We start from the raw sequence: 22,190 nt of genomic DNA, 5'->3' as shown, positions 1-22,190 counted from the left end.
CATTGGTAACAGGAGTCTTAGTGATGACAACTTTCACTATATTCTTCATGTTGAGTAACACTTCTTGGACCTAGAGAGAAGCTCTTTCTTTGTAGTGCATGCTGCCACCCTGAAATCTACCTTGCAATTAGCCAGGAAATTCTTTTCGCTTCTTTCCTGAGTCCTAAGCTTGTTTTTCATATTTATTACTTTTTCTTTGTTAGCTCTCTTTTTGTTGAGCATAACCATTAACATATTTGAGAAAGGGTCTGCGCAAGGTAAATTTTTTTTAACTTGGAATGCTTGAAAATATCTCTAATCTACCATTATATGTGAATGATAGTATGGCTAGGGGCTCAGTCTGGGTTCTCTTGAAAACAGAAAAATAGTAAGATGCCACCACAGCTTTGTTCCAAGGGTGCAAACCCCTCAGAGGGGTTCTAATTTGTGCAAAGCTGCTGATATTTTGGTAGTGACATACAAAGAGTAGCTTAAATAAGCTGTAGAACTGGCCACTCTTAGGTCCCAAACCTGATGCTGAGTCCCTGTCCAGTCCCGTCGTGAAAGGCAACTCAGCTTCTACTGAGCAGAATCTCTGGAGAGCTTTTTCTTTCCTGCTTCGTTAGAAGAAAATTCGTTCTTCCCCTTTCTATGGTTTATGCTTCTTTGTTGTTCCAGAATAATTGTCAACAAAATACCCATTCTTAAGAGAGAAATTCAGGAGAGGGAGATGAGGGGAGATCTTCTATTCCAACCCAGAGGTTTCCACAGCTTAGACAAAGCATAACTGGCAATCATATGATCTCCCAAGTCTGGCTTGTTTGGTAAGTAATAGTACATGTGCGAGAACAATCCAGTTTGCATTTTAGTGAAAAACAGGCCAGTTGCTCTGAAGAAACAGATATCAGGAACTTCCAGTGAGCAAGAATTTGATGAAAAAGATACACACTGTTTTTAAGAACAAATGGTACTTTCCAGGAATAGGGCCGCCAGAATTGTGGAGAAATTCTAGGGGAAAAATGCTAACCCTGAAAGGAAATAGTTGTGTTAAAAGTGTGTTTAATTTGCGTCATTAGAGCACAACTTCTTAGTTTGAAACATCTAAATGTGGGTTAGTGGTGACTTCATAGCTATGGTATATTAGCACATACACTCTGCTTAAGAACGAGGGAAAGAAAAAAGGGAGGGAGGAGAAAGGGAGGACAGGAAGGAAAGGGAGTCAGTTTCTTATCATTAAAGTGTTGGGGCATCTGGGTGGCTCAGTTGGTTAAGCCTCTGACTCTGGGTTTCTAAGCAGAGCCTGCTTGGGATTCTCTCTCACTCTCTGCCCCTCTCCTGCTCCCATGCACGAGCTCTCTTTCTCGAAATAAATAAATAAATAAATAAATAAATAAATAAATAAAATGTTAGCTCTACTTAAAAGTTAAGAAAATGTCTAAAGACTATAATTCTTTTTTCCAAAGTTATTGCTCTCATGCTTCTGCTTAGCAAGAAAAAGATAAAGCAACAATCTTGTTATACTGTACCCATAGAGTCACTTTATTTACTTTATTTACAAATGTTTCAAAGCATCGCTGAGGTAGATTACCTAAATTATTAAAACAATGATTATAGTGAAAATTATTCATGGTTCAAATACTGCAATAGCAGGGGCGCCTGGGTGGCACAGTCGGTTAAGCGTCCGACTTCAGCCAGGTCACGATCTCGCGGTCCGGGAGTTCGAGCCCCGCGTCAGGCTCTGGGCTGATGGCTCAGAGCCTGGAGCCTGTTTCCGATTCTGTGTCTCCCTCTCTCTCTCTGCCCCTCCCCGTTCATGCTCTGTCTCTCTCTGTCCCAAAAATAAATAAAACGTTGAAAAAAAACCCAAATATTGCAATAGCAGATGTAAATGATTCAATGGAGTGCTTGTGACGTTTTCTCCAAGATGCACTGTTTCCAAAGTCCATAAAAACCTCCATTTGTGTTGACTCTCTCTGGTGGTTAAAGAGCTAACTAAGCGCTTTGCAGCAGTTTTTCTCAGTACAGTGGTTCCTGACATTTCTTTGCAAACAGTCTAAGAAGCTTTTTGTTTAATAACACTATTCTTTCACACGGCTTTGTCCAAGTCCAGTGCTTTCTTAATATTTCTATGATAAACGACCCATTTTGGCTTTATTTTTAAAACAAAACAAATTGTCTCCCAAAGCTACAATGAACCCTTCATCTGTAGAAAGAGAAGGGTATTTGTAACTCTTCAGTGATATTTCTCCACCTCTGAAAATAATTAAAAATCAACCAGCTATTCCATTAGTGTTAGTATGGAAGCAAGAAATTCTTGTATGATCTCATACAAGCCTGTCTCTCCAGACTCTCTTCCCACTTGTTATGTGCTGTAATCAGACTCAAATATTTGCACTCCTTAGAGCACATCCTGTTCTTTCACACCTACTTGTCTGTCTTTAGATTTATTCCTTGCTTCCAAACACCTTTCCTCCCTGACTGCCCCCTGAAAACTTTCTGTTTTTGGAGACTCACCTCTCTCATACCTCCCAGATAATACCCTTTCTGCATTCCGAGGACACTTTTCACTTCTCCCTAATCTTGCCTTATTGCATTTAAATCATTTCTCGCGTGTGTATTCCTCCTACTAGCTCTGTCTGAGCCTCTTGAGGTTGAGGACTGTGATTCATATATTGCTGAACTATAACTGAATACAATGATCACATCTAAATATTAACAATAATTCTTCACTGTCATCAAATACCCATTGTTCAAACTTCTCTGATTGTTTCATAATTTTTTAAAGTTTATTAGTTTAAAAAAGACTCAATTGGTTGATGTATCTTGTCTCTTTTCATCCATAATTACCTCTCTATTTTATTTTCCTTAATCTTTAAATTTTTTAAAATGTTTTATTTATTTTTGAGAGAGAGAGAGACAGAGCACGAGCAGGGGAGGGGCAGAGAGAGGGAGACACAGAATCTGAAACGGGCTCCAGGCTCTGAGCTGTCAGCACAGAGCCCGATGTGGGGCTCGAACTCACAAACTGTGAGATCATGACCTGAGCCAAAGTTGGACACCCAACCGACTGAACCACCCAAGCACCCCAAGGGTTCCCTTTTCTTTACATCTTTTCTCTACATCTTTGCCAATACTCGTGATCTCTTGTCTTTTTGATGACAGACATTCTAATATGTGTGCAGTGATCTATCATTGTGGCTTTGGTTTGCGTTTCCCTGATGGTTAATGATATTGAACATCTTTTCATGCCTCTGTTGGCCATTTGTATGCCTTGTTTGCTAAAAGGTCTATTTAGGGCCTCTGCTCATTTTTAAATCAGATTTGTTTTCTATGTACTTGTGTGAATTCCTTATATATTTTGAACCTTAAGCCCTTATCAAATATATGGTTTGCAAATATTTTCCTCCCTATCCAATAAGTTGCCTTTTAATTTTATTGTTCCTTCTGCTGTGCAGAGGCTTTTTAGTTTGATGTAGTCCCACTTGTTGATTTTTGCTTTTTTTTTTTGTGCTTTTGGTGTCATATCCAAAAAATCATTGCCAAAACCAATGTCAAGGAGACTTTTCCCTATATTTTCTTCCAGGAGTTTTACAATTTTGGGTATTATATTTAAATCCTTAATTCATTACAAGTAATTTTTGTAAGCTATGTAAGATGAAGATCCAATTTTATTCTTTTGTATGTGAATATACAATTTTCCCTGCACAATTTATTGAAGAAACTGTTGTTTCTATTTTTAGCTTCCTTGTCAAATATTAGTTGATTGTGTATGTATGGATTTATTTCTGGGCTCTTGATTCTATTCCATTAATCTAGGTGTCTGTTTTTGTGCCAGTACCATACTGTTTTGATTACTAGAGCTTTGTAATATAGTTACAGGAATCAAGCTAAACAAGCTTAGGACTCAGGAATAGTTACAGGAATCAGGAATCAGGAATACAGGAATATAGAGCTTTGTAATATAGTTACAGGAATTTTTTTTCCTTAAATGGAGACAAATGATGTCTCCAGCTTTGTTTTTCTTTCTCCAGATTGTTTTGGCTCTTTTGAGTCTTCTGTGGTTTCCTACAAATTTTAGGATTGTTTTTCTATTTCTGTAAGAAAATACCATTAGAATTATGATAGGGATTGCATTGAATCTATAGATCACCTGGGCAGTATATACATTTTATCAATGTTAATTTTTCCAATCCATGAGCATGGAATATCTTTCCATTTATTTGTGACTTCTTCAATTTCTTTCATCAGTGTCTAATTAGCTTTTCATTTATAGATTGTTCTCCTACTTGGTCAGGTTTCTTCCTAAGTGTTTCATTGGCTCTGATACTTTTGTAAATGGGATTTTTAAAATTTCTTTTTCAGATATTTCATTGTTAGTGTGTACAAACACAACTGATTTGCATATGTTGATTTTATATCCTACAACTTCACTGAACTCATTTATTAGTTCTAACAGTTTTTGGACGGAGTCATTAGAGTTAGGCTGGTATTATTGAATGGGTTGGGTAGTTTCTTTCGGGGTGAGACCAAACTTGTTAATTGTGTTGGGTCATTACCCTGTCCTGTTTTCCTAGTTTTGAAACAGTTTGTAAAACCTGAAAAAATTCATTCCTTTATTCCTGGAGCTTTAGTTGATTTTCTTTATTAAGTGGCCTGCACCATAGTCTTTTGGGTATCGGTGTGAGAGAAGCAGTGTAGTTAACGAGTACAGCTGTAAACTCTTCACAGTTATTCACAGGTTTATTTTAACTAGCGTCAATATTTTTAAAATGTTTGTTTATTCATTTTGAGAGAGAGAGAAAAAGAGAGAGAGTGTGTGCGCATGCACACGAGCAGGGGAGGGGCAGGGAGAGAGAGAATCTCAAGCAGGCTTCATGCTGTCAGTGCAGAGCCCAATGTGGGGCTGAGTCTCCTGAACTGTGAGATCATGACCTGAGCTGAAATCAAGAGTTAGATGCTTAATGGAATGAGCCCCCCAGGCGCCCCACGAATTTCAATATTTTTAATTTTTAATATCCAAAAATATCCTTTCACTGATGTTTTTGCATGCATTGGTACCATTTTATATGGTATTATCTTAAAAATTTTCAAACTCCTGTGTATCTATAGCCATTTTCCTGCCAATGTCAAGTTTTACCTTCTGTTTCTTTTTTCTTAAATATAGATTTGCAAAGTTTTACCTTAAAACTTTTTTTTCTTTGGAAAAAAATTGATCAAGCTTACCATTTTGTGTTTGTTCTTATAGTTTTTGTTTTATTACTATCTGGTTTAATCTCAATTCCTTCACTCTGTCTTCAGTGGACTTATTTTGTTGTTCTCTTTAGTGTCTTTTGGTGAAATCTTTTTCATTAGATTTCAACCCCTTTTATTTGGGGAAAAATTCATGTATGGCCATAAATTTCTTCCTGAGAATTTCTCTGGTTCCATACCCAGGTTTTGATATAGAGGCCATGCATGTTTTGCAAAAAACTAGTTCACATAGCAGGCCTGAGACTGTTACACTTGACAAGTCCTGCCTGCAAGATTGGCCCTTGGCTGGTGTCGGGCAACTTGACTGGTAAATTCAATCCTTCGCTGATATTAGAACTTTTCCCATATGATAGGATAGCTCACTATGCCTAAACATTTGCTTTCCTTATGGGAGTCTGAGGGTGCCTATGTGACCAGACATCTATACTCCCCCAGCTAATTCTCATGTTGACATCTTATGGAGTTTTATTTCCAGATGGTTTATTTAACACACATACAAATTTCATTTTAGCAATGTTGTTTCATATGATTTCTTTGTTGCCATGTTTTTTTGTTTTTTTGTTTTTTTGTTTTTCAACGTTTATTTATTTTTGGGACAGAGAGAGACAGAGCATGAACGGGGGAGGGGCAGAGAGAGAGGGAGACACAGAATCGGAAACAGGCTCCAGGCTCTGAGCCATCAGCACAGAGCCTGACGCGGGGCTCGAACTCCCGGACCGCGAGATCGTGACCTGGCTGAAGTCGGACGCTCAACCGACTGCGCCACCCAGGCGCCCCTGTTGCCATGTTTTTTACTCATTACTCCCTCTCATATTTATTTTTCTTCATGCTAAAATAATACCCTGGGGTCATTCTTTCAAAGAATGTGGATAGTAAGCTTTCTAAGGTCTGATATGTTTGAAAATGTCCTTGATTCATGAAAGAAGCTAAATGGCTGAATTTATTCTCCTGATTCTAGCAAGATCTAGTCCTTACCTCTTCCTCCTCACCACTCCTACTAAATCCAGACTAACAGCTGCTAAAATTTTAGCTCCACTCTCACAGTCCCCAAATCCTGTCCCCTGACTAATGCAGCCTAAGTTCCCCATACCTTCTGAGAACTGGAACAGTGAACAATTCTTAGAATATAACAGAACTTTGACCCTCATCAGTTTAACATAGAAATTCTTTAGGCTGTCTGCTCTCCAGCAGAACAGCTATCTTGAATTTTTCTGTTGTGATGATTTTAATGTAAGCTAACAGATTTTAGTTGGTTTTTCTTCTTTTACAAGTTCATTCTCATTTTTAAAGGATAGTTTGACCAAGTATTTTTTTTCCTTAAGAAGTTTTAGATTTTGTTACCTTATCTCATGGCACCCAGTGTTGCTGATGAGAAGTCCATATTCTGCAGCAGTATAGTTCCCTATTCTGGGGTTGGCCCCTTTTTTTGCAGCCTCTGTGATTCCCTGCAAGGGCCATGTCTTGTCAGTGTGGCCCCTTGTGTGCTTTCTTTCTCAAGGATCACATAATTTCTGGTCCACCAAAAGTCCTTACTCTGCTTTTCACAAATCACAATGTACTTACTCTTTTAAAATATAACAAAAAATCATAATGACTTGGTCTTAAGAGGGGAGATTTCAGCATGTGCTCCGATTAAAATATTATTTTTATTTGTTTGGGTAAGTCCCTATGAAACTATATTCCAAGGGAAAACAACTGGGTGTCCAGAGGAAGACTCATTTTTACTTTATACTTTTCTCTATTTGAACTTCAACTTATTGTTTCTGTTTTTGGATTCACAATAATGGCATATATAACCCATTGGACGTCATTTTATTATCTACCTCTAAATGCACCCATCAGCTTTTCCCACCTGCTCTGGTGCCCTATCTATGCTGCTTACTGGTGTGGGCTACATCAAGGTCACCTAGCCCTCTGTTTCCAGTTGGGTTTGCCTAATAGGTGAGTGAGGTTGGGGTATTTATTCCCTGGCCTTTCCACCCTCTTCCCCCACTACATACCTGACTACCCTGTGTTGGTTCTGCCCTCCTACTGAAGACAGCAGCTGCCAGGTGCTCCTCTGCACACAGAGACCCTCATTTCCTCCTCTTGATCCTTTAGGCCTGGGGTAGCAGTGGCTCCTAAGGGTGCCAGCCTGGAGACCCACATTCCATTGCTGGCTTCTCTACACCCTGCTGACAGCTTTGTAATTAGTCCCTTCATTAAATTCTCCTCAAATTACTCAGCTTGAGTATCATTTGTTTTTGCCCTCATTCCTGACCCAAACCAAAACCAGAAAACAAAAAACCAAAGCAATAAAGTATTTAGGTAACTTAATTATATAGATTCATCTTCTTGCTGTTTCATAACAGAATAAAATATTTAAGAAAGAAGAAAGGTGAAGAAAACTTATTTTCATCAAAGGAACCATGCCACAGAGGGAAAGTAATAGTAAATATTTCATGAGTATACACGTAAAGCTGAACTTCCTCTCCCTTTCCTTCCCGACAAGTGTTGTCGGGTGTCTGGGCCTGGAGGGAAAGCAGGCGTGGATGAATTCTTGCTGATGCAGGTCCTTCTGCAGTACTGTGGGATCCTGCTGCGGAGACTTATAGACGCTCAGAGGTGAAACAGGCCATGGGGACCATCTAGCACAACAATGAACAGCACAGAGCATTGCAGTTTGTGATACAACCTTAGATTTAATTTGCGTAGCAAGTATATAAAAACCACCCCATGCTGGTGCTTCTTCAGTGTGCTCTTAAAAAAACATTCCAGGGGCGCCTGGGTGGCGCAGTCGGTTAAGCGTCCGACTTCAGCCAGGTCACGATCTCGCGGTCCGGGAGTTCGAGCCCCGCGTCAGGCTCTGGGCTGATGGCTCAGAACCTGGAGCCTGTTTCCGATTCTGTGTCTCCCTCTCTCTCTGCCCCTCCCCCGTTCATGCTCTGTCTCTCTCTGTCCCAAAAATAAATAAACGTTGAAAAAAACATTCCAGTTGCTAAAAAACGGTGCTAATTTTCCCGCTGGCTTTTGGGAGAGTAGCTAACAATGGCAACAGGTAACATTCACTAAATACTTGGCTGTGGGCTGGAGACTATGCTCCAAACTTTATAGGTATCATGTTCCACAGCCCTCACCTAAGCTCCACAGAGGATACCATCCACTGCATCCTAGTGTATGATAGTGGCAGGTACTAGCATTAATCCAGCATTAATCCAATTCTGATGAGGATCATGAGGCAGAAAGAAGTTAAGGGGCTTGCCCATCATCACATGGCCATTCAACTGATGGAGCCAGGATCCAAACTTGAGCGGTTCAAGCCCCACGCTCATCCATTGTATCGTTCCTTCCTGGTAGAGTATCTATGCAGAAATAAATATGTATATATCATGCAGGCATATTGTTTTGTGCCTAAGAATATACCAGATATCCTGTTCTATGTCACTAAACACATAATGCCATTTTAAATCATGGCAGAACAGTTGTATCAATATACCAATTTGCTTAATCAATCTCATTGTTAGATTTTAATTTGTTCCTCTCCTTCTCCTTGATAATCCCTTTGTAGTACTTACTCCTCTCTTTATACTCTCTGACCCCACGATCTCCTTGAGCTTCATATCATCTGTAAATTGATGCTGATAATACTTCTCTCATTGAGTGATTATATATGATAGCTATTATTATATATTGCAATTATTTTTTAATTTTTTGAGAGAGCACACCCGAGTGGGGGGAGGGGCAAAGAGGAAACACAGGATCTGAAGCAGGCTCCAGGCTCCGAGCTGTCAGCACAGAGCCTGAGGCAGGGACTGAACTCACAAAGGCATGACAAAGAGGTCATGACCTGAGCGGAAGTCAGATGCCCAGCTGACTAAGCCACCCAGGCTCCCCAGCAATTATTATTAAATAGAATGTTAAACATTACTATCGGGGAGTGGGCTCTAGATGACGCCAATTTTCTCCATTTTATTATTTATAATTTGTAACATTTCAATGTATTGTGTAACAGGAAATGAGTTTGTTAAAGACAAATTTTTCATTTAAAAATATAAAGGTTAAAATACACTTTAGCTCTCCTGTCCCACAAATGGTTTTAACATTGATCAACAACAGTCACTAATCCAGGCTAAAATCATGGAGTTTTATGTCACCAAACATTGCTACTCCTGAGTCATCGTCCCACTTGTCAATATCCCACACTCTCTATGCAATCAGAAAACGATTCCAACGACACTTACCAATCCTTCCCCTTAAATAAATACACAAAAGCCTTGCTCTGATTGCTCTGTATTTATTCCTGATACACATGCTTCTGCTAGAGTGTTTTAGGTGCTGGCAATTCAGAGGACTCCTTAGAAATGCTAGAAAGTTGCTCTTGTCTTTGTTAACAGGAGTGATGCTGTATTCTCAGTCAGTCCCCTATTTTTCCATATCATCTTTGGATGACCTTTGTGAGAATTTGGTATCTTAATTCTAGTAAGAATCACACACGGATGCATTTATACCTGAGCTCCAAGCAGGGCTTAAATGGGCTGCTGACGAAATAACCAGTGGAATGCATCTTTAAGACAGATTATTATCCTATCTGTAAAAGGGAATCATAGGCATGTATAAACAGAACTTATCCTTTACTGTTTGGATTACAAAATGTAATTGTTTTCCTCGTGAATGATCTCATGCCAAATGACTGAGCTGCCAACAACAACAACAACAAACAAACAGCATGTGTGTGTGTGTGTGTGTGTGTGTGTGTGTGTGAGAGAGGGAAACATTATATTGTAGTAATTTTCCACAAGAGAAACTTGGTTGCTTTATGTTTCACCATGTAGCAGCCAAAATAGCTTCAAACAGATTTCATCTACTAAAAGAAAGTTTGCTGGTTTGAGAATTATTAATGAAAGAATAAAACCCAATCTTCAAGGTAATTTTTCTTTTATTTAAAATGTTAACTCACAACGCATTATACAATGAAGTGAAGACCTTAGAATCACATTAAAACTTTAAAAACATCTCTATATAGTCACAACACATGAAACATGCTGCAGGGATACAGTTTTATACCAAATCTTAGTACATTTCCACCATGAAAACAGATGAAGCACAAGCCTGTCTGCGAGTTTCCTTTCCTTTAGCAGTGGCTGACGTGCCTGCTTCCAAGAAACAAAAATGACTTCTTTCTCTGAAGACTGTATTTCACTTTCATTGAACACTGTGCCTTGTTGAGAAATTACCACTGGCTTCTATGTCTGAGGGAGTCCTATTAGAATTCTAACACACTTTCACAACACATATTGGCACGATATGAAAAACAGTTTTTTGAGTTTTCAACTCAAAACAATTGTTATTAAATAATTATTCCTCATAGTGCATGTCTCATTTTACCTTTCACTGGCCACTGACACAAATGAAGCTCAATAAATTACACATTAGCTGGTTTATTTACGTCTTCTTTCATAATCCTGCATCGCACGCCTTTCGTAAGCCACTGAGAACAAAGAGAACGTAGAGAGTTTTTTTAAGAGGATTCACTGAGGTAAATAAACTTCAAGACATAGGGGAATTTATTAAAAATTCATGACTTTCCCCCCTCAACTGAAGTATTTCTAGGAATTTTATTTGCATGTCCTCCAATCTTGCTTCAGTCTCCATCCTGACTGGAAGTGTTCTAACCACAGAATTCTTGGTTGTTCAGCTTATCTGCCATATACTTTGTGCCCCCAAAGCACATTCCCACAATCTGTTGCAGTGTTACTCCCCAACAACTTTCTTAAGTAGGGGCAGGCCCCTTGGTGATTTATAGAATGGATAATTCCTCAAGTACAGGAATAGAAATAGTAGCAGGATAAAAGCAAAATGTGAGACTTCTATTCTAGGACAGAGTCAACAAACTACAGGTCATGGGACAAATCCAGCCCACCACCTTTTCTTGAAAATAACATCTTGGGGCGCCTGGGTGGCTCAGTTGGTTAAGTGTCCAACTTCAGCTCAGGTCATGATCTCACAGCTTGTGGGTTTGAGCCCTGCATTGGGGTCTGGGCTGACAGCTCGGAGCCTAGGGCCTGCCTCCGATTCTGTCTCCCTCTTCCTCTCCCTCTGCCCCTCCCCAATTTGCGCTCTGTCTCTCTCTCAAAAATAAATAAACATTAAAACAGTTTTTTTTTTAAATAAAGAAAAGAATGTCTTACTGGAACATGGCCACACCCATGTACTATGGCTACTTTAGTATTTTATTGACAGATATGAGTAGTTGCTACGGAGACTGCACAGCTCACAAAATCTGAAATATTGCTATCTGACTCTTTACAGAAAAAGTTTGTGGATCCCTGTTATAGGAGTACCTAATGCTGTGAGGGTCTCCTGTCTTGTGGATACCTTCCAGTGATGGACTGTCCTTGTTCATTGTCAGTAGGTAGGGCAATTGTGCCACCCACATACAACACAGTTTAACTTACCTCCTAGCAGCCTAATGGCCTGTGAAAGATTAATCAATGCTCCAAAGGTACTTATCGTATGGCTAGCAAGTAATTTTAATACTCTATCTGGACTTTAAAAAAAGCCAGAATTATACTATATTACATATTATGTTAAATTATATGCAATTTCAAGGAGGTCTGCAGTTGTCAGAGAAGGAAAAGTCCATTTCTCATCCTGCTTTGTTTGTATAAGGAGAAGGAGGAAGAGGAGGGCAAGCCCAAGTTCAGTTCCTGACAAGCTTCAGGTAACAGGATCTGACCCTCAGGGAAGTGAGGTGAAATAATGCAAACTAACCAAAGACTCATTAGTGTCAGCTGGAACATAATAGCCTCTTCCCCGGAAGCAGAATTTTTTTTTACCTGGTCCTTGAACTCTCCACAACTATATGAGCAGTGGCCATCTTCACTGGCCACTGACACAAATGAAGTGTCAACACATTTGTGAACAATTGTTCACAAAAATATGAACAATTTTTGTGTTCATAAGCTAATGAGGCGTTCTCTACAAAGCAGGGCTCTAGATTTCTCAGATTGTCAGAGGGGTCTGTGACCACAAAAGGCTAAGAATCAGATGTCTGCAGAACACAATCACAACCTTGCCTCAGCTGGTCATATGAAAAGATCTCTGAGTGTAGGTTACATTTTTGCCCATTTTTCCCTTTTACATTTTCTTAACTGAAATGGAGGAGTGAAGATTTAGTCATAAATTGATTCTGATTCATTCTAGTGATTCTATTTATCTGTAATTATATGATTACCCTACCTACATTTGAAAGCATTTGCTCTGTGTAAATTGCGCAATATCTGTATTATTTGGAAAGTTAACCATGTTCTGATACCTGTATTAATTCTGGAAATAGATAGCTGGTGACTAATAGGATTATCAAGAAGACCACAGTTGTATAAGAGCTGGTGTACATTTCTGCTACAAGTAAAGCCAGGGGGGTTTAAATTTACATTCCATTTCCAAAAGCTAGAGGATAGCATGTGGTAAGATAATTTCAAGCTTTTCATTAGGCACATTGTTAACTTCTTTAAAATTTTAACTTGAGCAGCCCCAAAATTACTGACACAGGTATACGAATGTCATATCTAGATTTGGAAGGTACGGAACCCATAGTAGGGATACATCACTTTCACATGAATTTTTCAGATAATTATGCCAGCACTTCTTAGTTACAGATTTTCTAAAAACTTGCAATATTCTAAATGATTGAGTCATGCAGTTGCTTTCTAATTAATTACTTGATTAGTACTATAATTCTCTTTCCACTGAACGTAAAATAGTTTGAATAGCTTTCCTAAGGAACCTAATGATTATAAAAGCTGAATGTGCTTTACAAAAAAATCAGTCTCTATGAAAAGGATATAGGAATTACTTCACATTGAAAAATGGTATGGTGAGTGGGTTTTCAGATCTACGTATGAGGCCTTTTCACAGAAGACAAACTAAAGAGAGGCAAGGAAATATGCAGCCTTTATGGTAAGTGAAAGACTTATCCAAGATTAAACTGGGTTAAGAGAACTGTGGCATCCCTTCACGCTCAGTTTTGCAGCCGGAAGGGATCGCAGCCCTGCAGGGTGGCTTGATCATGTTCCTTTTTGAAGGCACTGGAATGGACTAGGTCATTCTCATACTCTCAAACATCCATCAGGATGTTTCGAGTTTGAGACTTTACAACTTCATAAAGAGCAAGTGATCTGCATAAATGGAAATAGTGTTTTGTTTATGTTGTGCTGAAAGACTGCCGGATGTAGTGTGTTCTAAGACTTTCAAATTACCTTGGTAGTAAGTGAAACCTGGTCTTATTTCACCACATACCCTTCCTCTCTTAGTTCAGTGAAGTTAAGTGTGGCTGATGTAACAAATATAAGGGGAAGAGTAGTAGACTAGCCCAAGGATTCAGGTTAAGTAAGGATTACGTGGGAAAGATGCTGGGAAGGCTGATGGTTTGAGAAAGATCGATGCATCCTGGGTGATATTAGCTTAATCAGCTACAAATCCATGCCTGGACTTATTTATTGCAGTTACATTTTTTTCATCACAAATACTCATTTTGAATTTATTATGCCTTTTTAGTACTTTGAAAATTAAGCTTTAGAAAAAAATATAGATTTAAGATACTGTCTATTTTCAGTCATGGTTTTATACATACCAGAATTTAAAGCTCTTTTGCCCATTAGTCCAACAAAGGAATCTGTTTTATGCCCTGGAAAAATACATTTAGGGGTATTTCAATATGTAGATCTTCGAGGAAATCAACGGTTAAAACTCGTACCGAAGAAAAGCAAGCTTTTGAACACATGCCTATATAATAAATACATAACCATTTCAAGTTTTGGGGAGACTGAAGAAATGATGATTCCTAATAAGTCTTACAAATGACATTAAACAATACAAAAGAAAGCATTTTTCTTAATTCTATGTGTAAATATTAGCAAGTACACTTTATTCATATTACATTCTATCTGCTCATATATGTTTTAAATATTGTCGCTATTTAAGCTAGCTTTGACTTTTAGGGGGTTAACTTCACAAACAGAAATATCCAAGTAGATGTCCTCGTGTCTCTGACTACGTTGTTATTTCTCAGGAGCTGAACCTTAGTTGAGTAGATCCTTGCACCTGATGATTATAAACTTCTAGAAGGTCACTATTTCTATTTTGTTGGATTTTAAAAAATACTCCTTTTGGAAAAGTGTGTTTTCACACTAATAGAGCACATTTATTTTCATTATATAGAATTTTGCTATATACAATTCCCTTCAAAGTCAAATCTTTACAATGTAAATAGGAATAAGATTTATTTTCAATCATAAAGCTTTCGGGAAAGCTTACTATTTCAACTTTAGTGGCAAAAGGTCTCGTGGTTTAAACTGTATTATTTGAGAATAGGACTGCTGTTTAAATGTGACCTCCTCTGCCAACCAGTGAACCCAAGTCCAAGTAGGAGATGTGAGTGGACCCTGGGGTAAGTGAGTAGGATTGCGATGGACCCGGGGGGACTTCCTGTCAACTTGAGCTCTACTAACTGGAAAACTAAGATCTAATGAACGTCAACTGCCACAAGTCTGCTATCTCCACTGTCCTATGAAATGTTTCCCTGAACTTTGATAGATCAATTATGGGATCAAAAAACTGCATTTCTAGCTCTCTTTACTATGGATTCTCTACTCGTTCACTCGATCCTCTCAATTGGCTGCTGGATGACCCTAATACATGATGTCCTCAGGAGACCTAGCAGACTGAAATGTTAGGAGATGCCTATAAGTGCTTATTGTTTTTGTTTTTGCAGTGGAGGTGGTAAGGGATGGGAGAGGGTGTGTGTGAAAGGAGAGGACTCTGTTGTGGATTTTTACCCCTGGACTGAAATTCTTATCTAAAACTAACAATTTATAGGAGTTAAAGGACTTCTTCTTGTTTTTTTGTTTGTTTGTTTGTTTGTTTGTTTGTTTGTTTTGCAGCTTAAACAATAAACATTTATTATCTCACAGTTTCCATGGATAAGGAATTCAGCAACAGGTTAGGTAGGAGTTAAAAGGATTTTTAACATAATGCATCATTTTGGTAAGTAGCCAGGTCTAAAAAACAGCTTTGAACAAACCTATTCTGGATATAATTAATAGGAGTCTCCCCCCTTCTAATACCATCTTCATTAAAAATACTAAGTCCTAAGTTATTACAGAAGATATAAAATGAAATTCAATCTAATTTACCTTTGCATTGGTAAATGTCAAAATTATTCAAAATAATTAGAAACTTACTTTTATGAGAGATCTGGCCATGCCCTAGAAGAAAGAAAGGCCAAGTTAGCAGAGCAACAGATTTGTTTTAAAGACGCTACATTTTTAAAAGAGAATTATAAAATGTTGATTTTTAAAATACCTAACATTTCCCATTCATGTACTATCCTGAGGAATATAGCAGAACCATAAATGCTAACCAAATTGTTAATGATAAAAACAGAAGAGCAACCAAAAATATTCCAAAGGGAGTATTTTTGAGGGCCTTCTATGGGCCAGATTCAAACCCAGAACTATTAGGCCCCTGAAGCCTAACAGTAACTGTTAGGCCACACCACCTGTTTTCATATAAGAACCATATCTCCGGGCGGGACTACTATTTGACATTCAGAGATGGATACAAGTCTATAGTTTTATTAAACAGGTATGACCAAGAATCTATTTCAGCCCATAAAAGACTTTCTTCACTTTTCCTACATGTGCATTCACATTAGTAAAATAAAGATTTATAGAAATGTTTACCATAAAGAGCCTTTAACAGGGCCACTTGTTTTTCAATTGAGGAATCTGACAAAAGATGAATTGACATTAACTATTTGCACGTTCCACTGATGTGACAAAAGGTAACAATATTTCTATCACGAGACATGAGGCACCTGAATCTAATCTAACCCCAATGGTCTAAAATGGGTTTCCACAGGCAGTTAGACCCCCTGGAGGCCCCGAGCCTTCCACTTTGTCATTTTGGATCTTCAGTCAAGGCAGAGCTCAGCTAAGGCTGGTCCCCGTTCTTGATTTGGGTCACTCTAATTGTGTGAGGCACGCGCAAACGATCTCTCCCTCCCTCCGCGGACTGGTGTGTGTGTTGGTGGGTGAAGGCCAGAGTCGCTCCTCGGGGATATATCCATTTTAGGATGGAAACTTCTACTCAAAGAGCAAGAGAGACTGGGAGCTCTGAGAAGCGGCGACGGGGAGAGAGGGCGACTGCTCAGAGAGACAGAGAGAGGGATGGCTGCCCATCTCACCAGCATCCCGTTTGCCCATTAATCCGAAGAACTGCTGAGGCTTGGGTCTCCGGGCGATTCTCTGCAGAAGATGCTCAAAGGGCTCGGGCAGCTCCTCCTGGGGGCGGACGCACAGACAAACGAGCGTGTAGGCAACCAGCGCGTGGCGCCGGGAAACCCGAGTCATTCCACTGGTGAGCGCCAGCCTTGGGAGAAGCTCGGCTGCGGGCACCACCGCCGCCAGGGCCCGGAAGCTCGCCCCACAGGGAGGCGAGAGGAGGCCCGGCTTCCCCTCGCCGGGGCGGAGTGGGGTCCTAGCCTGGGAGCTCCCTTCCTACACCCCTCCCGGCGGAACTCGGTTCTAGCCGCGCCTCCACCCCCCAGCCCCGCCCCCGATGGTTAGCAGGCGGCGCGGCATCCCCCAGCTCTGCACGCTTTCCGCTTTTTGCTCCTAGCTTGGAGACCCCCCGCTCATCTGTCGCGCGGCCACCTGACTTTCTCTGGACTCTGGCGCGGGCTTTGGAGACGCCTGACCGCCCTAAACGCACACAGGTGTGTGGCGGGAGTGGGGAGGGAATGACAACGCTTTACTGGAGACCTGCACCGCGAGACTTTTACTGTTCCCTCGAGGCGCGCCCCCTTGCAGGAATAGCTTGCGAGCCCAGTAAAGGAAAACTTGCGGCTCCGTGCTCGGGTCAGCAAAATAAAAGTCAAGGCTGGAAGCTACCTTCCCACCCACCCCGCCCTTCGAAGCCCCCAGCAACTTGCCCTTTGCCCCTGCTTCTACCAGCGTTGGGCGCGCCCCCTTCTGCAGCTGCCCAGCCGTTTCCAAACGCCCGGTCCTTGCAGCTAGACTGGAGTCCCCGAAATCTCCGTTACCCCAGGATGAAACCTTGTGAGGTTTTCAGCCTTATGAGGACCCCCCTCCCCCCGGGAGTTCCCGAGACCCGACGGCGCAGACCCCGGGAGGAAACTTGGGATCCTGGGCACAAAAATCTCGTGCGGGCCCCAGGGAATGGCATTCCTTTACACCCACCCCACCCCCTCCCCGCGCGCCTCCACCGCCTCTGGTAGCGGTCACGGTGTCTTCCAGGCTAACTAGAATGTTATCGCAGGGGAAGTGATGGCCCCCTAGACCCGGAAAAACGGCGCGTGCCGGCTGGAGAGCCGTTCTTACCTTGATCTGGTCGCTGTCGGACCAGTCGGACCAATAATTCAGATCATCGTTATCTCCGATTTCTTCTGCGAACAGTTGAGTGGAGATGAGAAAAAAGACGGCCAAGGCCACGATGATTTTCATGTTGGATTTCTGGGAATTGTGGGGAAGAAAAAAATGTACATATTGGGGATGGTTATCCAAGAGTTTGGGCAGCATAATTTCTGGTCCCACAGCCAAATCAGGGCCGATTGAGCCGAGGGATAAAAAGCCTAAAGGATACCTTGTACGCCTTAGGAAAGATAATCATGCCCCAAAGCTTCTCAAATCCCCTTCTCCCTGGAACCCGACTCCTTCCGCCCCAGACCCACCGATCCGTACCATCAAGCCAGCAGGCTCTGCAGGTGGGTAACAATGAGGGACTTTGGCGTTTGGGATACCCGTCGCCCCGCTGTCCCCCCGCAGTCCTCCCATTGTCCCTAGCTCCAGCGGCCCATCCAGCGTGGCCAGCCGCCACCTCGGAGCGATGCGCGGCGCGGGCACTTACTGCGGCGGGCAGGCCCGAAGGATTCCTGTGGCTGCTCTGAGCGCACGCGGGGCGCTCTGCGCTCTCGGTCTCCGAGGTGGTGGTGGAGGCAGCGGCGCGCTCTTTTGCCCGCTCGGTGCCGCGCGGTATTTATCTGAGCCCCGACGAGCCCCGAGGCCCACGTGACACGCTCCCCACGCGACTTTCTGCTCAATATTTAATTAACCGCCTCCTCTCCTTTCGCTTGCGTCTGATTGAGAGTTTCCGAGACGGTAACCCGTCGGTGCCCATAACATCTGGACCCAATTGGGTTCGAAATGACGCAACTTTGGGAAAATCGAGATCTCGCCATCCAATCCCGAGCGGCCCGTCTTCTTCCGTCTGCAGAGCTGACGCCCCCTCCCCTCTCCTTCGGAACGAGGTTCCATGACACCTGAGATTACTCATCAAAATTGAGCAAAGTGACTCATTCCTCGGACTTCCGTAACTTTTTTGTCCCTTGAGACGTCAGGATAAGTTGCACTTTTAAGGATGGCCAAATAACTTAAGGTATTAAGATATTGTCGTCGGAAATTATGCTAAGGAGAGCATTTCAAATGGAAGGAAAAGGCTTTTTTTCCCCCTTCTATCTCATCTCCAGTGTCTTAAGTGTTTCTGAGATATAGTATCTTCTATGAGCAGAGCATCCTTCTCCCAAACCAGATACAATACTGGCGTTTCTCCAGCATTACAAAAGGATTTTCAGTCCCATAGCATTTCAGAGGATGGAAAGCAGATGTATTTTACATTTTGGAGAAAGGAGAATTTAAACGTGGCGATACACGTAGAACTTTTGTATCAGTGCCATCCTAGGATATCTTTTGTTCCAAGCTAGCAAAATCCTCTTCCTTCACACATCCAGGAACAGGGGTTGGAAGAGGACGTTTTCTGTTCTCTCCTACCCTTTCTCGCTGAAGACTAAGACACCGGCGAGACCGTGTACAGGATCCTTACTGGATGTCATTAAAGGATTCTACAGATCATCCACTGATTTCTCCTGTATATGAGAATAAGTGTAATGAAGATGCTAACTGGATGGTCATTAACAATATGAAACTATTAGACAAATAACGTCTGTACAGAAATCACAGCTTTCCATGAGTCCATGGTTTCACCTTGCAGACACATTTCTTTCATCTCTAAACGAATCAAATGAGGTATCTTGGGTGCAGCTGTTTTCTCCTCTTTGCTAAGTAAGTATTACATTTTTCAATTAATTCTGATGTGTTTAGTATACCGCATAAAGGAGATAACATTTTTTTGCAATTCACTTAAGTCAGTAATGTTTTTTCCTCTCATATTTGCTGTTCTTTCTTAAATAGTCCTGAATTTTGAAATTCCCACATCTCTATCTCATTTCTTTACAGCCATCCTCACAGGGTGAGGCATTCTATTTTTGTATTTATAACTTCTTATGTGGGAACTTATATACAAAAGTAGAGAGAATCATTCACTTGAAACCACTTGCAAGTTTTACGGACAAGCCTTTCCTATTTCCCCTCCACTCAGATTATTTTAAAGCAAATTCCAGATATCATTTCAATGGTGAATATTTCAACATGTCTATAAAGATGGTAAGGATTAAAAAATATAAAAGCAGAACCGTGCCATTATCCCACCTAAAAATAATATCAAATAAGTCCTTATTACATTAAATATCTGGTTAATGTTCAAGTATCCCTCATTGTTTCATAAACTCCTCCTCCACAGAGTTTAATAGTTGAAATCAGAATTGTGATGAAGTCCATACACTGAAATTGGTTCACTTATTTCTTAAATGTACCCTAACCAATAGCTCTCCTCTCCCCATCACTGCTCCCTTCTTGTAGTTTATGGATAAAACTGGTCAGTAAAGTGTACTACATTCTGGAGTTTGCTGATTGCCTCCTGATGGTTTCTTTTACCTTGTTCCTCTGTCCTCTTTCCTGTTAATTGGTAATGGTACCTAGAAGCTTCATCCTATGTGGGTTCAGGTTTTCTGACAAGACCATGTGTTGTTACGAAATGCATGATATCTGGTTGTTCCTCCCTTTGAGATGTTAGCAGATATTGATGATCATTTTCTAGATCCATTAACTCATTAGTACTTTCAAAATAGTCTTATTCTGATTTTGTCATTGATTCTTAATTTATTAGCTAGACTATTTCTTCCATATAAAGAGCAACTTTTTTCTCAACAACTATTTAATTACTCTAAGAGCTGATATAGCAAACATGGGATAAATGCTTAATTACTTCCCTTTGCCAATTTTTAAAATAATGATTTAGTAAGTTAACACATTCGTATGTGGCCTCCTCTCCCCAAATTTAGGATTATTATGACTTCGTGGACTTAAACACATTTGAAGTATTTCACTCCTTTGAAGAAGGATAGAAGGAAGCCTTCTAATTGATGCTTAGATTATCCCAATTCTTGGCCAGCAGGACTTTTCAAAATTGGCTCCTGAAGCTTTTGATATGCCTTTAATGGGCTTTAATGGCTTTTTGTTTTTTCGTCTGACAAGATATTTCACGTTTACCTTTTATATTTCCTGTCTCAGACCTGCAATTTGCATTTTAGGAGGTCTTGTTTCCTTTGAATTAGAAATGATAATTAGAGATTATAATCTGGGCATTATGGGTGCACATCGCCACAGAGTTCTTCATTGTTTCAAGATCTTTTCAATGAATAGAGCTGAAAATGTGTAAGTGGGTGTGGGTGTATATAAAATTGTGAATGAACGTATGCTGACACTTTCTATCCAAATCAGGACACTCTACGGTCTTCCCTTGCACCTTTTCTTCCATGCCAAAAAGTCCCAGTTCCCAGTGACATCAATATGATTACTCATTTGCTTTATCTCAATACACAATGCCAACATAATTAACAGTACCATTATTGGAAGCAGATCAAGAGTGTTTATTTACAATTCCTTTTGTCCTTAGGATATACCACATTAGGTCTGTTCAGTAAACTTACAGTGTTTTAAAGTCACTTAAAAGTTTTTTCTCTGTATGGTTATGCTACCAACTTTTATACACATGGTTCATTTGCTCATTTTGCTCTTGAGTTTTAGGGATTGCTTTTTATGTTTTATTTAACATTATGTAAAATACATATTCCAAATGCAAACATTCAAAACATAATGTATTCAAAGGAATGTAGTTTCACCCCCAGCCCCTCTGTTTCCTTCTTTACTGTTACTTTTTAGGCTCTCAGTTTATCCTTTTATTATTACTGTTATTGTGGTTATTTTAATATAAGCAGATATGTATTTATATCCCTCTCCAGCTTGTAAAATTCCATACCTAAAGGGCGGCATTTTAGATTAATTTTTTGTTTGTTTCTTTGTTGATGACGTGGTATATGAGGTAACAATAAGGACAGCTTTTTCTTCACAATTTCTTCCCTGTTGGCTCTTTCATAGGATTGAGTAATAAACAATAATGAGATAGACAAGTGGTCAAAGAACTCATTACTCACTTTTTCCATGTCATTCATTAATTGCTAACTTAGTGTTCCTGGTAAGATCATGCACTTACTGACATGCTTTCTCCTTGAACATTGCAGGGTTTGGGATACTTACATTCTTTATTTGTTTCATTTGAGATATTTATGCTCTTTATGTGCTTTATTTCCCAGAGCATCAACTTTGTGAAAATATACATATTAATAAAATACATATGTATGAGAAGTAGAATGGTGGAAAAGTAAGTAGTTAGTAAATCATTATTTATGTTTGTAAATTAAAAGCTTACAGAAAAGTACAAAGAAAAAATTGCTATCACTCAATTTTATCATAACCTAGAATGAACCACTGGTAACATCTTGATATACTGCTCACAATTTTTAAAGGGAAAAGAGTTGCCTGTTTGTTTTGAAAAATAAGACGTGATGTAGTCTTTATAAGGAATAAAGCAATGCAGAAAAGTTCAATAATATATTTTTTAAAAAATTACTCAAAACTCAGAAATTGCCACCCTACGCATTGAAAGAACATCATTATGAGTGTTGCTCTAGGCATATTATTATCAATCGAAGAATAGAGCAGTAGGTG

At 40.1% G+C, this 22,190-nt stretch overlaps 1 protein-coding gene across 4 annotated transcripts; it reads right to left on the bottom strand.

The window, feature by feature from the left end:
* Positions 1–10,126: 10,126 nt before the first annotated feature.
* Positions 10,127–18,532, bottom strand: TAC1 (tachykinin precursor 1). 4 transcript variants are annotated; one of them, XM_043588938.1, is made up of 7 exons: positions 18,136–18,518; positions 17,610–17,741; positions 16,454–16,550; positions 15,951–15,995; positions 15,450–15,473; positions 13,841–13,894; positions 10,127–10,696 (listed from the first exon to the last, which is right to left on the bottom strand). In XM_043588938.1, exons 2-7 carry the CDS (start codon positions 17,730–17,732, stop codon positions 10,647–10,649), a joined length of 393 nt encoding a protein of 130 aa, XP_043444873.1. In that variant the 5' UTR covers positions 17,733–17,741; positions 18,136–18,518; the 3' UTR covers positions 10,127–10,646. The 4 variants fall into 4 exon arrangements, with proteins under 4 accessions (XP_043444873.1, XP_043444875.1, XP_043444874.1 ...); XM_043588940.1 differs by lacking the exon at positions 13,841–13,894 and having other exon boundaries at positions 18,136–18,532; XM_043588939.1 differs by lacking the exon at positions 15,951–15,995 and having other exon boundaries at positions 18,136–18,521.
* Between the last annotated feature and the right edge of the window lie 3,658 nt (positions 18,533–22,190).

This window comes from Prionailurus bengalensis, chromosome A2, assembly GCF_016509475.1.
Source record: "Prionailurus bengalensis isolate Pbe53 chromosome A2, Fcat_Pben_1.1_paternal_pri, whole genome shotgun sequence".
Taxonomy (NCBI): domain Eukaryota; kingdom Metazoa; phylum Chordata; class Mammalia; order Carnivora; family Felidae; genus Prionailurus; species Prionailurus bengalensis.
Note: the sequence above shows the minus strand (reverse complement) of the source record. Positions and strands in the feature narration are given on the sequence as shown.